Source organism: Hemitrygon akajei, chromosome 19 (assembly GCF_048418815.1).
Source record: "Hemitrygon akajei chromosome 19, sHemAka1.3, whole genome shotgun sequence".
Classification (NCBI taxonomy): domain Eukaryota; kingdom Metazoa; phylum Chordata; class Chondrichthyes; order Myliobatiformes; family Dasyatidae; genus Hemitrygon; species Hemitrygon akajei.
In genome coordinates this window covers 69,883,089-69,898,842 of record NC_133142.1, presented here as the reverse complement: position 1 = coordinate 69,898,842, position 15,754 = coordinate 69,883,089, and the positions used below count along the sequence as shown (strand labels likewise).

At 44.5% G+C, this 15,754-nt stretch overlaps 1 protein-coding gene across 1 annotated transcript in view; it reads left to right on the top strand.

The window, feature by feature from the left end:
* LOC140742039 (calcium/calmodulin-dependent protein kinase type 1-like) overlaps positions 1–15,754 on the top strand; it is a 269,373-nt gene that overhangs the window by 244,537 nt on the left and 9,082 nt on the right. Inside the window, exons 5-11 of the mRNA XM_073072748.1 lie at positions 3,852–3,990; positions 5,416–5,542; positions 6,514–6,589; positions 7,278–7,390; positions 9,528–9,606; positions 10,282–10,369; positions 13,106–13,244. Of these exons, the coding sequence (XP_072928849.1) occupies positions 3,852–3,990; positions 5,416–5,542; positions 6,514–6,589; positions 7,278–7,390; positions 9,528–9,606; positions 10,282–10,369; positions 13,106–13,244 (761 nt within the window). The remainder of the gene's footprint in view (positions 1–3,851; positions 3,991–5,415; positions 5,543–6,513; positions 6,590–7,277; positions 7,391–9,527; positions 9,607–10,281; positions 10,370–13,105; positions 13,245–15,754) is intronic.

The window sequence follows — 15,754 nt, the reverse complement described above, 5'->3', positions numbered from 1 at the left end:
CTTCCGGTAATGGATCCTCACGCCTTTCGCCATTCCCCACCCCTTTTCCCTCTCTCACTATCTCCTTACTTGCCCATTGCCTCCCTCTGGTGCACCTCCTCCTTTTCTTCTTCCATGGCCTTCTGTCCTCTCCTACTAGACCCCCCCCCCCTTCTCCAGCCCTGTATCTCTTTCAACAATCAACTTCCCAGCTCTTTGCTTCACCCCTCCCCCTCCCAGTTTCATCTATCACCTAGTGTTTCTCCCTCCCCTCCCCCCAGCTTTTAAACCTACTCCTCATCTTTTTTTCTGCAGTCCTGCTGAAGGATCTCGGCCCAAAATGTGGACTGTACTCTTTTCCATAGACGCTGCCTGGCCTGCTGAGTTCCTCCAGCGTTTTGTGTGTGTTGCTCAGATTTCCAGCATCTGCAGATTTTCTCTTGTCTCCTTGCATGTACGACATATTTAACTTGTATCAAGAATGGAAAAAAGGGAAAATGTTTCATTGATAATTTCACACACTTTATTTACAATTTCTTTACTTCTAATAAAATTAGTAAACAGGAATAAACAGATACCAACAATTAGAGTTTGAAAATTAAACTTTGAATTATATTAAATCCTATTTTCATAAATGAGTACTCTAGTGTATAAGTTGCACTGACGAGCAAGACTTCTCCCACCAACCCATCTCCAGTCTCCTTCCAGATCTTTCCAACACTCCCCAGAAAGCAGCTTTTTGTTGTTTTACAGCGGATTCTCCTAAAGGACATTCCCATGGAAGAAATTGTCCCCTTGGGATCTTTTCATTTTCTTCGTTTGATCTCTTTTAGTTATTATGTATTTCCCCAGTGCATAGCAGGGTTTATCTGTCCTGATCTCTAATCCTTTGGACTGTTGCAATCATAATATTGTACCGTCAGATTGAACCAATGTCCAGGCATTTAGGGCTTTCACTGTGGAACACTTGACATACAGAGGAATATGACTTTCTAAAGGAAACGTGTGATTCTTTTGCCGATCGAGAGCCATGCAGTGAAGTGGTATGTTGTGCTATCAATTACTGCAAAATGGGAACTGTTGTGACAGTACAAACCACACTGTACCGCATGAAGAAAGGAAGGAATGGTTTGTGGAGGACAAAATTATGGAGGCTGATGTTAAGCTGCAAGGAAATGAACTTCAATGTATTATATGTTTGATAATAACTATGACTTTGACTTTAAAGTTTAACCAAGTACACCTTGGTTCACTGATAGTGGTCCCTTTAGTCCATAAATGGGTTGGTGTCTGTTGTGTGCACCCTGTTCACGTTCGACTTTTCAGATCCGTTACCATAATATCTGTAGCAACAAGGAGGCTTTTAGATTTTCATACTGAGAAAAGGGAAGTTGCATCTTCTGGAGTCTGTGGGGAAATGCTGGCCAATGGGTATTTGTGACTTCAGGGTTTCCGTTGTGTAGTCAGAGACCCTAACGTGGTCAGCTGTCCACTATTGTCTCTCTGACTCTCAACATGGGCACCCGAGTTTGCCAACTTCAACCTGGTGCAGTGAATCTTTGACATAGAGTAGAAAGGTTAGAATGTGGTTAGTTTAAATGCTTTCGATTGCTTAGAAGGTTGCTTCTTTTAGAAAAAGGAATAAATTGGGCAGCACGGTACTGTAACGGTTAGTCTGGCACTTTAACAGTTCTGTTCGTCGCAGTTCAGTCCCAGCCTGAGTCTGTTTATGCCCGCCCCATGCAACGAGTGGCCTTTCACCTCCCACAGTCCGAGTGGGTTAATTGGTCATTGTAAATTGTCTCTTGATTAGAGTAGGGTTAATTCGGGGTTGTCGGGGGTTTCTGGGCAGTGTGACTCGAAGGGCCTATTCCACAGTATCGCTAAATAGAATAAATGTTTATTAGATGGGGAACTATGATGATGTCAGAGCTTTCAGACCCTCTGTAAGCTATCGTACTGATACAAAATATAATGTTGGATTTGGAAAAGCACTAGCTGGTTAGTAAGGAGGAGGAAAGGGGTTGTTGCTTAGCTCACTCATGTTGGACCATTTTGTGACGAATTACCTTATGTGTTTGGATGAATTGACCACTGTGCTTACAGCATTGCCAGTCCTCCCCAGGCTGGGCTGGCCTTGCTGCCCTCAGGAATTGAATCACCTTTTGGGAGTAGGTTCTCCTGTCCTCACTCACCATGGCGATGGCCTCACTGCCATGTAGATCCTCGTTGAGTGAGAGCTGCCCTGAGAGTGGCAGATGCGTAAGTAAGTTCACAATGTGACCGTTTCGCTGATGCAGTGTCTGGGGCTGTAACATTAGTGATGTTGGCAAATTGAATGATTCGTTACTCAGTATTTTTTACTTTCACTGACACCATCATTGCCAAGCACTGCAATGTTCGAAAGCCCTTTGCACAGAGTCCAGCTCCTTAGTGTCCGTGACAGTAGCGGTCTGGACAGGATGCTCTTCCTGTAGAACCGGACGGCTGCACCAAACCTCATTCCATTTCAAAATTCATTTCCAGTACACAAGTGTAAAGGAGAACAAAATAATTGTTACTCCAGATCCGATGCAGCACAAAAAATACACAAAAGATAATGACACAAATAATAATAGAAAGAAACAATAAATATAAATACATATGATAGCTTAGACACGTGTCCACAAAGTGACACTAGGCACAGGAGTGTCTGTACATCAGGTGACCACCAGGAAGTGATGAAGTAGTGCTGGTTGGGGTGTGGAAGGATGGATTAGCAGGTGGAAGTGTTGATCAGCCTTTCTGCTTGAGGGAAGTAGCTGTTCTTGAGTCCTTTGGTCCTGGTGTGGATACTACATAGCCTTTTCCCCGACAGCAGTGGGACAACAGCTCATGAACAGGCTGTGTGGCACCTTTCTGTAGATACGGCCTTGATGGTGGACAAGCTGGTGCCAGTAATGCGCTGGGCAGTTTTGACCACCTGATGTGGAGTTTTCCAGTCTGCCCCAGTGCAGTTTCCGCGCCCCGCAGTGATACAGCTTGTCAGGATGCTCTCCACTGCACGTGACTATCAATGTGCACGGTCCAGCTCTCCTTGCAATGTGCCAGTCAAGTCTGAGGACTTCTGGCAGTGAAAAACCAAGTCTGTTTATATATCAAAATAATCATTACTCATAATAAAAATATTTACAAGAATAAAATCTGCAATCCCTTTCCATTCTAACATCCATAGTCAGTGCATTAAGTAGTTCCTTAAATAGGACTGTTGCCGCTCTTGTGGCTCCCTGGAGTGGTACACTACTACAATAATGGAGGGTTTCCTCATCCATAGCAGCCCCTCCTTGACCAGTAGTGGACAAAGTCTATATTGAGGTCCTCCCTCACCGAGGGCTTGCCGTGGTTTCATCAAGTTTCAGTGCATCCCCTCAGCATGTACTCCCGCAGCCAAGGGTAACCAGCTTTCAGACAATTATAATTCCCCATAGAGTTACACCGAGCTTCGGAACACACTCAGTTCAACCACTTCACAGTGAAGCTGAATCCCTGACACCTCACTCTGGAGAGGAAAACTAATTGTACTGCTCAAGGACGTGCTGCCCAGGAATTGCTCCACAGTTTCTTCTTATTAAGTAAGAAGAGCGTTGTACTCACCCGTGGAATTGGTGGGATGTGTGGGATTTCTCAGGTCCTCTGGTTTCCTCCCACAGCCCAACGATGTATCAGTTTGTAAGTTAATTGGACATTGTAAGTGATCTTGTGATTAAGCTAGGGTTAAATCGGGATACACTGAGGACCTACTCTGTGTTGTATCTCAAACTAAAATGAGGTAAGCAAAGGCTAAATTGTGCAGGTGCCACTGTCACTGTGTTCCCTGTATTTGTCTCTTTCAGTGTGTCTGGCGGAGAACTGTTTGACAGGATTGTGGACAAAGGCTTCTACACTGAGAAAGATGCCAGCATGTTGATCCAGCAGATCTTGGACGCTGTCACATATCTGCATGAACTGGGCATCGTGCACAGAGACCTGAAGGTATGTGGGCACTGACCTGGAAGTCCTGTCACACACTCCCACTAATTTGAGGCATTTATGAGGAATTTCCTCATTCCAAGTACAGCTGTAGTTATACCATATTTAGAGAGGGACGCACTGCAGTGAGTGGCGGAGGGATTGCAATGCATTTGCAATCACATGGTAATCTTCCAGGATGAAAACAGACCCTTTGGAACATCGTATCATACTGATTCACCCGTGCTCATCCCATTTTATCTGCAGCCTTCTTTGCCTTGGCAATTAAGGTGCTGATCTGGACGATAATGAATGTTGTAGAAAGTCTCACCGTCTCAGGCAGTGTGTTTCAAATTCAAACCACCTCCCGGCTGGAAAAAATCTCTCGCTCCTTACCTTAAACCTATGATCTCTCGTTAAAGACACTCTTGCTACTTTCTGCCCTATCATAAAGCTTCTCGTAATTTTGTAGTTTTTTTTTGTGGTGTGATATTGGCGGTAATTCAAGAAACGTGAAAGCCGACTTATACGTAAGGACCCATTTAATTTATTTTTTAAATTTGGAGATACAGCATGGAACAGGCCCTTCTGGCCCAGCGAGCCATCCGTTTAACTCTAGCCTAATCACAGGACAATTTACAATGATCGAGTAACCTACTAGCCACTGCTTCTTTGAACTGTGGGAGGAAACTGGAACACCCAGATGAAATCCACGCGTTCATAGGAAGACTACAAGCTACTTGCTGTTGGCACCAGAATTGAACTCTGAACTCTGATGCTCCGAGTTATATTAGTGTCATGCTAATTGCTATGTGGTGCCCTGACATTCATAGGCCTTGACTTCCTGAATTCCGCCAGAACGAGCAGGATCTCCCAGTGGCCACCCATTTTAATTCCACTTCCCATTCCCATATGTCTATCCATGGCCTCCTCTAGTGTTGTGATGAGGCCACGCTTAGGATGTATTCCTTGTACTCCTTGTATTCTGTTTGGGTAGTCTCCAACCTGATGGCATGAACATTGATTTCTTTAACTGCTGGTAATGCCCACATTTCCCATCCCCTTTCCCTCTCTCACCTTTTCTCCTTGTCTGCCCATTGCCTCCCTCTGGTGCTCCTCCCCCCTTTTCTTTCATCCATGGCATTCTGTCCCTTTCACCAATCAACTTCCTAGCTCCTTACTTCATCCCTCACCCCCCCTTCAGGTTTCACCTATCACCTGGTGGTTCTCTCTCCCTCCCCCACTTTTTAAATCTACTCAGCTATTTTTCTCCAGTCCTGCCAAAAGTTTTGGCCCAAAACATCAACTGTACCCTTTTCCATAGACGCTGCCCGAACTGCTGAGTTCCTCCAGCATTTTGTGTGTGTTACCCTTGTTTTACCTACTTGTAACGTAGGGTCTTCCAGATTAAATCACCAATCTTAATCTTCATTTGTTATTGTCTCTCAGCCAGAGAATCTGCTCTACTACAGTGTTGACGAAGATTCCAAGATAATGATCAGTGATTTTGGTCTGTCTAAAATTGAGGGAACTGGGAGTGTGATGTCAACAGCATGTGGGACTCCAGGATATGTAGGTGAGTCTACAGGAAACAACAGGTTGAATGGGGGAACCCATGTCATCTATCTCACCAGAGGGACCAAGAATGAAATGATGCCTGGAAGGCTGAAAATGAGTAGCAGCAACAAGAGGAGACATTGACACTACAGAGGGTTTCTACAAATGGGGAAGACATAGGTACATAACAGTTGGTACTTGAGAATTGACTGAAGAGGTCCCTGGTGCCTTCTGTTTGGAAGTAAAAGTGGAGTTAAGAATTTGTGATAGCAGGGGTGGAGTAGGTGTGTGTTATCAGAGTTTCCCAAATCTTAATCAATTGCTCAAATTTTATTTAAAATCACTGGAGTTTAGAAAAATGAGGGTGGATCTCATTGAAACCTATCAGATATTGAAAAGCCTAAACAGAATGGATGTGGAGAGAATGTTTCCTATGATGAATGAGCATAGGACCAGAGGGCAGAGCCTCAGGATACAAGGACGCCCCTTTAGAACAGAGATGAGGAGAAATTTCTTTAGCCAGAGGGTGGTGAATTTGTGGAATTCATTTGCTAAAGATGGCTGTGGAGGCCAAGTGATTGGGTGTATTTAAAGCAGAAGTTGATAGGTTCTTGATTAGTCAGGGTGCCAAAGATTACAGGGAGAAGACAGGAGGATGGGACTGAGAGGGATAATAAATCAGCCAAGATGGCTTGCTGGAGCAGACTCATTGGGCCAAAAGGCCTAATTCTGTTCCAATGTCTTATGGTCTAAAAAAGTACTTCCCAACACCCCCCTAAAGCACCTTCGTATTTTCCAATGCCCCTCTTGGGCTCAATATACTTTCCGGCACCCCCATAGTATAAAAACATGTCTACCATATGACAAGGGAAATGGGTGAGCTGCTTGATCTTAGAGAGAATTTTGATTTGCACTACTGTCTCTGCAACTGGTTGCTGTAGAGTATCTGTCTTCTGCTAAACCCGTTCATCTGTTGACTTGTCTCCTCAGCTCCAGAGGTGCTGGCTCAGAAACCCTATAGTAAAGCAGTTGATTGCTGGTCCATAGGAGTGATCTCCTACATTTTGTAAGTTATGTTCAAGTGTTCCTGTGCTTGACAAGGGGCAAGTGGGTGGTATAATTAAAATCTATTAGTAATGAATTGCAATGGGTTCTGTTGGGAGTGACCAAGGTTTGAATGTCCCCTACATGTACTGTCTTCACAGCACGAAGGTCCGGTATGAAAGGTAGAAATATTGTTTCCAGATTGAAATACTAATTGTACTAAGAGTGACTTCAAGTACGTCTCTGTGAAGTGAGGAGCTGGTAAGATGTGGGTGTTCTTGTTGAGAGCATATATAGAAACTTCCTACATTCAGCCTAACAATAACGGGTATTCAGTCCTCAGTATTGACATCTGTGCCACACTGAGTGAATGATCCTGCAAAATAATCACATTTAATTTAAATTTGTTCAAAACTGTCAGACTGTGCGAGGAAGAGGTGAGAAATGCCCTTCTCTTTGCTGTTCTGCCTTGAGAATAAAGAAATCATTGCATCTAAGCAGCATTTTGCATGCGTCCTTCAGAATGTGCCAAAGCGTATTACAGATAAAGTGTTTCTGAAAGTGTGGTGTAGGAAAAGCTCTCACTATGCACCATGTCATAAAGACTGGATGATCGGTTTTAGTGAAGTGAAATGGGGAACAATATGATAAGGACATTAAATCTTGCTATCATTGGTGTGACATTTGCTTTTATGCTTTCTCTTCTACAGACTGTGTGGTTATCCACCGTTCTACGATGAAAATGATGCAAAGCTCTTTGAGCAGATCTTAAAGGCTGAATATGAGTTTGATTCTCCATACTGGGATGATATTTCTGACTCCGGTACAACTCCATTCCCTTGTTACATTGGTACACTGACATTCTGAGCTCCCTGCAATGGCTTTCTTCAGAATGGGTTCCCATCTGCAGTCATGGCCTGACCCATCTGCAGGAATATTACTTTTGTTTTTAAGGAGGCATTTAATTGAAGTGTGTCTCCTTGTGAGAGGAATAGTCAAGAAGACATTTTTATCCCACATGTGTGTGAAAGAAAGTCGACTTTAAATCAAAGAATTCTGGAAAGACTCAATAGATGAGGTAGCGCCTGTTGAGAGAGAAACTGGTTAACGTTTCAGTTTTGTGACCTTACATCAAAGCGGTTCAGCCTGTTCAGATAGGTGACTGAGCTAAAGTTTTTGCAGTCCTTGTCTCTTTGCTGAGGCTGCCTGGCATGATGAACATTACCACAACTGTTTGCTTTAATTTCAAATCTCAAAAGTGTGTTATTTTGCTTTGCTTGGGTTAATTGTACTTGAGAATTTTTTGACACCACAGACTTAGCTCCAGAGCCATTGAGAGAAAAGCTAGGAGTATTTAGAAGAAGTCATCTCCAACCATGATACAAATATTAACCACTCCTGTGCTTTTCTGAAAATTGTAAATTGGTAGTTGCATTACTATTTGTTCCAGTGTACAAAGCCATTTGCATCTGTGAATGGTCCTGTTCTTTGTTGTGAATTCTCATGCTTTTCCCATCTGTGTACATTCCTCACTGCCTTGGCAGAGCAGTCATTATAATCACTGACCCATCCCTCCCCAGATATTCTCCATTCTCCCCTCTCCCATTGGGCAGAAGATACCTGCTACCACCAGGCTCAAGGACGACATCTATTCTGTTGTCAGAAGATCCCCTGGTACCATAAGGGAGTACTCTTGACCTCGCAGTCTACCTGGATATGGCCTTTCACTTTATTGTCTGCCTGCACTCCACTTCCTTTGTAATACTTCATTGCACAGGTTTCCCTTGGACTACCTTAACGCACCGTTGTAGGGAGCTGACCTTTTTGGATGGCGTATAAGACAAAGTTTTCCACTGTATCACAGTGCCAATGACAATAAAAAACAGTTCTGTCTAATCTTTCCCAACAGCTCAAACCCTCCAGTCCAGGGAACTTTCCTTTTCTTCCGTTCCCCGCTCTGCTCCCTGCCGCCCCCTTATCTCAGCTGTTCTTCTCACCTGCCTATCAGCCCCCACCCCGTGTCTCTCCTCCTCCCCTTTCTCACATAGTCCACTCTCCTGCCCTATCAAATTCCTTCTGACTTCTTCCCCATTCCTTTCCTGTCCTGACGAAGGGCCTGGGCCTGAAACGTCGACTGTTTATTCATTTCCGGAGTTCCTCCAGCATTTTGTGTGTGTTGCCCTGGACTTGCAGCACCTCCTGTATGTGTGCTAATGATCAGATGATTTATTGAAGTGGATCCTTCACCTGTACTCGGGACTATTCCACAGCAAGGACTCATCAGCCTTAGAAGGACGGCACTTTAGAACAGAGATGAGGAGGAATTTCTTTAGCCACAGACAGAAACTGTGGAATTCACTGCCACAGGTGACTGTTGAGGCCAAATCATTAGATATATTTAAAGTGGAGGTTGATAAGTTCTTGATCAGTAGGTCAGAGTTTAAGGGGGGAAGGCAGGAGAATGGAGTTGAGAGGGAAAATAAATTAGTCATGATAGAATGGTGGAACAGACTCAATTGGCTGAATGGCCTTTGTTTTATGGTCTGACAGTGCAGCAGTTCCTGAATGCAGCACTGCATTGTCACCATCCATCACACGCTCAGATCCCTGGAACGGGACTTAAACTCACAATTACTGGCCACAGCTGACGTGTTAACAAGGAACACGAGATTCTGCAAATGCTGAATGCAGACACATTGCTGGAGCAACTCAGCAGTTCAGGCAGCGTCTATGGAAATGAATAAACAGTCGAAGTTTCTGACTGAGACCCTTCCTCAGGATGAAAAGGAAGGGGGAAGATGCAGAATAGAAAGGTGAGGGGAGGGGAAGAAGGTTATAGGTGAGGCAAGCCTGGTTTTTTTGTCAGGGTGTATGTGTGGCTAAGTAGCAAGCTATTAAGAACTGTGGATGTCTTGATTTTTCACTGTTTCCATTAAAGTTTTGTTTGATTTCACTTTCAGCCAAAGATTTTATTCAGCATCTCATGGAGAAGGACCCTAATAAACGTTACACGTGTGACCAAGCTTTACAGCACCCCTGGTAAGACTAGAACTGAGTTCTCTACACCTTTCAAAAGCTCACTAATACGCTTCTGCGTTCAAATCAAGCTGGTGGTGGAGAATGCTGATTACATTTTGCCTGGAGGCCTGTCCATGTGTCTGAGCAGGTGGTTGTTTCGTTGCTTGTTGTGTTCTGGCACGTTGCATCTGTGCTGTCCTGTCGAGCATTGTGGGCATGCTGTGACGCTTGTGGCCTGCCCCCAGCATAATCTTAGGCTGTGTTGGTGGTTAATGCAAACGATGTATTTTACTAACGAGAAAATCTGTAGATGCTGGAAATCCAAGCGACACACACAAATGCTGGAGGAACTCAGCAAGTCAGGCAGCGTCGATGGGAAAGAGTACCAACTCCTGCCAAAGGTCTTGGTCTGAAATGTGAACTGAATGCTTTTCCGTAGACGCTGCCTGGCCTTCTGAGCTCCCCCAGCATTTTGTGTGTGTGATGATGCGTTATGTTTTGATGAATATATCTGAGTTTGAATGTTGTTGCAAGAAAGGACTGAAAACTGGGACCTGGGCCTGAGTTCAAATGACACTGATGTGAGCGGGCCAGGTTTCCCATTTATTTCCAGTCTGTTTCCTTCTGTTCTGTTACAGAGTTCTGCCCGGCAATAGTAATTTACTCTCTGATGCCAGTTTCCCTCTTGTCCTGCAGGATTGCTGGTGATACCGCCTTAGATAAAAACATCCATGAGTCGGTTAGTGAGCAAATGAGGAAGAACTTTGCAAAGAGTAAATGGAAGGTAGGTACCTTGAAACAAAGGTGCATTTAGAGCTAGTGCCATGGCTTGCCAATTTTCAAAATGTTCTGCATTCTAAGACTAGAGGACATGGGTTTAAGGGAAGAGGGGAATGATGGAACCTCCTGAGGCAGACAACTTGTTTGGCATGGATGATCTGAGGTGTAGGACCCAGTGTTGAGCCAAGCCAATTAAATTCATAATCAAATGGACTTGTTTCTCTGCTGTATGACTCTAAGAGTATTTATTTGATGAGATTTGATCCCAGGTGGTAAATTGGTAAGCTACGGTCACATGTAGCAATGCATTGTGAAAACCTGTTTTGCACAGCATGAGTACAAACCGTAACAACAGTATGCTGAGGCAGCAGAGAGAACAACTAACTGAATGCAGAGTGAAAACGTTACAGTTGCAAAGAAAGTCCAATGTGGGCAGAATCGGGTGTAGGGCCAAAATGAGGCAGATTGTGAGGTCAGGAGACCATCTTATTGAACTAAGGTACTCCTCAGTAGCCCGGTAACTGCAGGATAGAAGCCTTCCCCGAGCTTGGTGGTGCAAGTTTTTCAAGCTTTTGTATTTTCTGCCCAATGGGGGGGGGGTGCTGTTGGGACCTTTTATCATACTGGGGCTTTACTGAGGTGTGAGAAGTGTAAACAGAGAGCGTGAAGGGAGGCTGGTTTTCGAGTTGTGCTGAGATGTGTCCACAGCTCTGCATTTTCATGCGGTCACTGGCAGAGCAGTTGCTACACCGAGCCAAGATGTACCAGGATAAAACTTCTATTGATAAAAATTTGCGAGAGTCAAAGGGGACATTTCTTTAGCCTCCTGAGAAAGTAGAGATGCTGGTGGGCTTCCTTGGGTATGTTGTCTCTGTAGCTGGACCAGATGACCACAGAGCTGATGGTGATGTTCACTCCCAAGAACGTGAAGCTCTCAACCCTTTCAATCTCTGCACAGTTGATATAAACAGGAGTGTGTGTACTGCCCCTGAACTCAATGACCAGCTGTTTTACTGACAGTGTGGGAAAGTTTGTTGTCATGACACCATGTTTCTCTATCTCCTTCCTGTAGTCCAAAAATGATATTTGAGATAAGGCCCACTATTGTGATATCATCTGCAGTCTTCTATATGGAGTTAGCAGAATCTGGCCACACAGTACTGATCATACAGGAGGTAGAGTTGGGGATGGAGAATATAGCCTTGTGGAGCACTAGTATTGAGAATAATCTTTGTAAAGATGCCCCTGCCAGTCCTTGCGTTTTACAAGTCACGTTTCCTGTTAACCGTTTTCAATTGCAGCAAAAATGCAACTAAAAATGATTGGAAATTAGAAATCTGTATATGAGAAAGGAGCCATTTAGAAAAACTTTGTAATTGTACCACCATCTTAATAAGCAAAATATAGATAGGAAACATTCATTCTCTTGAATTCTGACTCAGGCCACGGAGGTGTTCCCACTGCTATCGGTGAGGAGTTTGTCCATTCTCCCTCGGACTGTGTGGGTTTCCTCCGGGTGCTCTGATTTCCTCCCACAGTCTAAAGATGTACCAGTTGGTTGGTTAATTGGTCATTGTAAATTGACCTTGATTAGACTGGGGTTAGATTGAGGTTGCTGACTGGCACGGCTTGAAGGGCAGGAAGGGACTGTTCCATACTGTATCTCAATAAATCAACAAACAGCGTAGAATAGAATGGAGTCCTCGTTTTAAAAGCAACTATCCCAAAGTACTAAGACATTTAAAAATCTATATAAGGTAGTACGGTAGGGTAGTGGGTAGCTTGGAGATCAGTGTCAATTACTGGTGTCCTCTGTAAGCAGATCTGTATGTTGCATCTCCATCTGGTCTGGGACAGTGGAACATCAGACTGGAAGTTCCTACAAAGGACTGTGAGAACAGCTGAGAGGATCATAGGGATCTCCCTACTGTCCATCGGGGACAATTATCAGGAGGGTTGCACGAGCAGGGCCCTTAGTATATTAAGGATCCCACCCATCTACCCAGTATCCTCCTTGACTTTCTACCATCAGGCAGGAGATAATGATGCATAACAACAAGAACAGTCAGGATGAGAAACAGTTTCTTCCCTCAGGCTATTAGGCTTCTGAACTCTCAGCCACATCGTATTCGAACTATCGCTGGCAAATCTGTTCCATACCTTATGATATTTAATATTAATGCACTTCAGTTTGTTATTTGTGTGACTTAGTTTGTTGTGAATAAAGCACAGAAGGTAAAGTCATGACATGAGGATTGATTTCCCCGGAATGATGCTGATTGGAACTAAGAAGCAGAAATTGGATAGGCATTTGAAGGAAAATAATTGTCAGGACCGCAGGAAGATCAGAGGGAATGGGCTTGACTCAGTTGTTCTACCAGGAGCCAGCATGAATTCAATTGACCAAGTGTGTGTAGACCTCCGTTAGTCTCGATAGACCATGATTTGCACCTTGGAAAGTTTCCAGGGTGCAAGCCTGGGCAGGGTTTTTTTTATGGAAGACCGGCAGTTGCCCAAGCTGCAAGTCTCCCCTCTCCACGCCACCAGTGTTGTCCAAGGGAAGGGCATTAGTTGACCAAGTGGCATCTTGTACTTTAGCAGTTATACAAACTCCATGACCAACGAGACCCTTCGGAGCATTCATGGCAATACAGTACAAAAGGAAAATTTGTGTCTGCTCTTATCTCTTTCTCCTAACTTTCATTAGTAACTCTCGGATTTTTCCACCATCTTCCAACAGCAAGCTTTTAATGCCACAGCCGTTATACGTCACATGAGGAAACTTCATCTGGGCACCAGCCAAGAGGGGTCAGTGCAGAACACACCAACCAGTCCATGTGATGGGACTCTTCTGGTACCAGGAGGGAATTCAAAAAATGGTACGAGTCTGAGCTTTTTTTAAACATGTGAAGTGTACCACTGCAGATTGCTTTAAATGGGTGACACAGTGCTGCAATTCGCTGCTCTTGTGACCCAGGTTCTGACCTCTGGCACTGTCTGTGTGCAATAAGTTCTTCCTCTTCCCATTCTGTGACTTCTCCAACTGCATTTATATGGTAATGGCATTGGAGTTGGAATTGCTTTATTGTTGTCACCTGTACTGAGAAACTGTGAAAAGCTTGTCTTACATACGGATCAGATCAAAACACAGTGCATTGACCTGTAGCCAACCAAGAACAACTATTTTTCTAGTGAAATGAGTGTACCGAACCCACTGCAGATCGGCCAAAAACCCGAGTAACCACATTGTCAAGTTCACCGGTGACACGACAGTGGAGGGGTTCACCACCAACAACGACGAGATGGCCTACAGCAAGGAGGTGGGATAGCTCGAGGCCTGGTGCCGAGCAAATAACCTCTTCTTCAATGTCAACATGACAAAGGAGATGGCTGTAGACTTCAGGAGAACTCGCATCACTCTCACCCCCTCCCTCTTTACATCAGTGGCACAGCATGGAACCTGCGAGCAGCTTCAAACTCTAGGGAGTGTACATCTCACACAAACTCTCGTGGTCCCAGAACACATCCTACACAGTCGGGAAAGCTCACCAATGCCTCTACTTTCTGAGGAGGCTGAAGAGGGCCTCTATACTCTATACAATGCTGGGCCCTTGAAGAATGAATTGAGTGAAATTGTTATGGGAAACAGAGAAATGGCAGAAGAATTTAATAAGTACTTTAGCTCTGTCTTCACTAGGGAAGACACAAGCAATCTCCCAGATGTATGGATGGGCCAAGGACATAGGGTAACAGAGGAAATGAAACAGATTGACATTAGGAAGGAAACGGTGATGAGTAGACTGATGGGACTGAAGGCTGACAAATCCCCAGGTCCAGATGGTCTGCAACCTAGGGTACTAAAGGAGGTGGCTCTGGAAATTGCGGATGCATTGGTAATCATTTTCCAATGTTCCTTAGATTCAGGATCAGTTGCTGAGGATTGGAGAATGGCTAATGTTATCCCACTTTTTAAGAAAGGAGGGAGGGAGAAAACAGAGAACTATCGTCCTGTTAGCCTAACATCAGTAGTGGGGAAGATGCTAGAGTCCATTATTAAAGATGAAATAGTGGCATATCTAGATAGCAGTGATAGGATTGGGCCGAGCTAGCATGGATTTACCAAGGGCAAATCATGCTTGACTAATCTATTGGAGTTTTTCGAGGATGTAACCAGGAAGTTAGACAAGGGAGATCCAGTGGATGTAGTGTACCTTGATTTTCAGAAGGCATTTGATAAGGTCCCACATAGGAGATTGGTGGGTAAAATCAGAGCTCATGGCATTGGGGGGAAGATACTGGCATGGATAGAAAACTGGTTGGCAGATAGAAAGCAAAGGGTAACGGTGAATGGGTGTTTCTCGGAATGGCAGGTGGTGACTAGTGGGGTGTCACAGGGCTCGGTATTGGGACCACAGCTGTTTACGATTTACATCAACGATTTAGATGAAGGCATTGAGAATAACATCAGCAAGTTTGCTGATGATACTAAGCTGGGTGGCAGTGTGACATGTGATGAGGATGTTAGGAGAATTCAGGGTGACTTGGATAGGCTGGGTGAGTGGGCAGATACTTGGCAGATGACGTTTAATGTGAATAAGTGTGAGGTTATCCACTTTGGGAGTAAGAACAGGAAGGCAGATTATTATCTGACCGGTGTAGAGTTAGATAAGGGAGAAATACAAAGAGATCTAGGAGTCCTTGTTCATCAGTCACTGAAGGTGAATGAGCAAGTGCAGCAGGCAGTGAAGAAGGCTAATGGAATGTTGGCCTTTATTACAAAGGGAATTGAGTACAAGAGCAAGGAAATCCTTTTGCATTTGTACAGGGCCCTGGTGAGACCACACCTGGAGTATTGTGTACAGTTTTGGTCTCCAGGGTTAAGGAAGGACATCCTGGCTGTAGAGGAAGTGCAGCGTAGATTCACGAGGTTAATTCCTGGGATGTCCGGACTGTCTTATGCAGAGAAGTTAGAGAGACTGGGCTTGTACACGCTGGAATTAAGGAGATTGAGAGGGGATCTGATTGCAACATATAAGATTATTAAGGGATTGGACAAGATAGAGGCAGGAAATATGTTCCAGATGCTGGGAGAGTCCAGTACCAGAGGGCATGGTTTGAGAATAAGGGGTAGATCATTTAGGACAGAGTTAAGGAAAAACTTCTTCTCCCAGAGAGTTGTGGGGGTCTGGAATGCACTGCCTCGGTAGGCAGTGGAGGCCAGTTCTCTGGATGCTTTCAAGAAGGAGCTAGATAGGTATCTTATGGATAGGGGAATCAAGGGATATGGGGACAAGGCATGAACCGGGTATTGATAGTAGATGATCAGCCATGATCTCAGAATGGCGGTGCAGGCTCGAAGGGCCGAATGGTCTACTTCTGCGTCTATTGT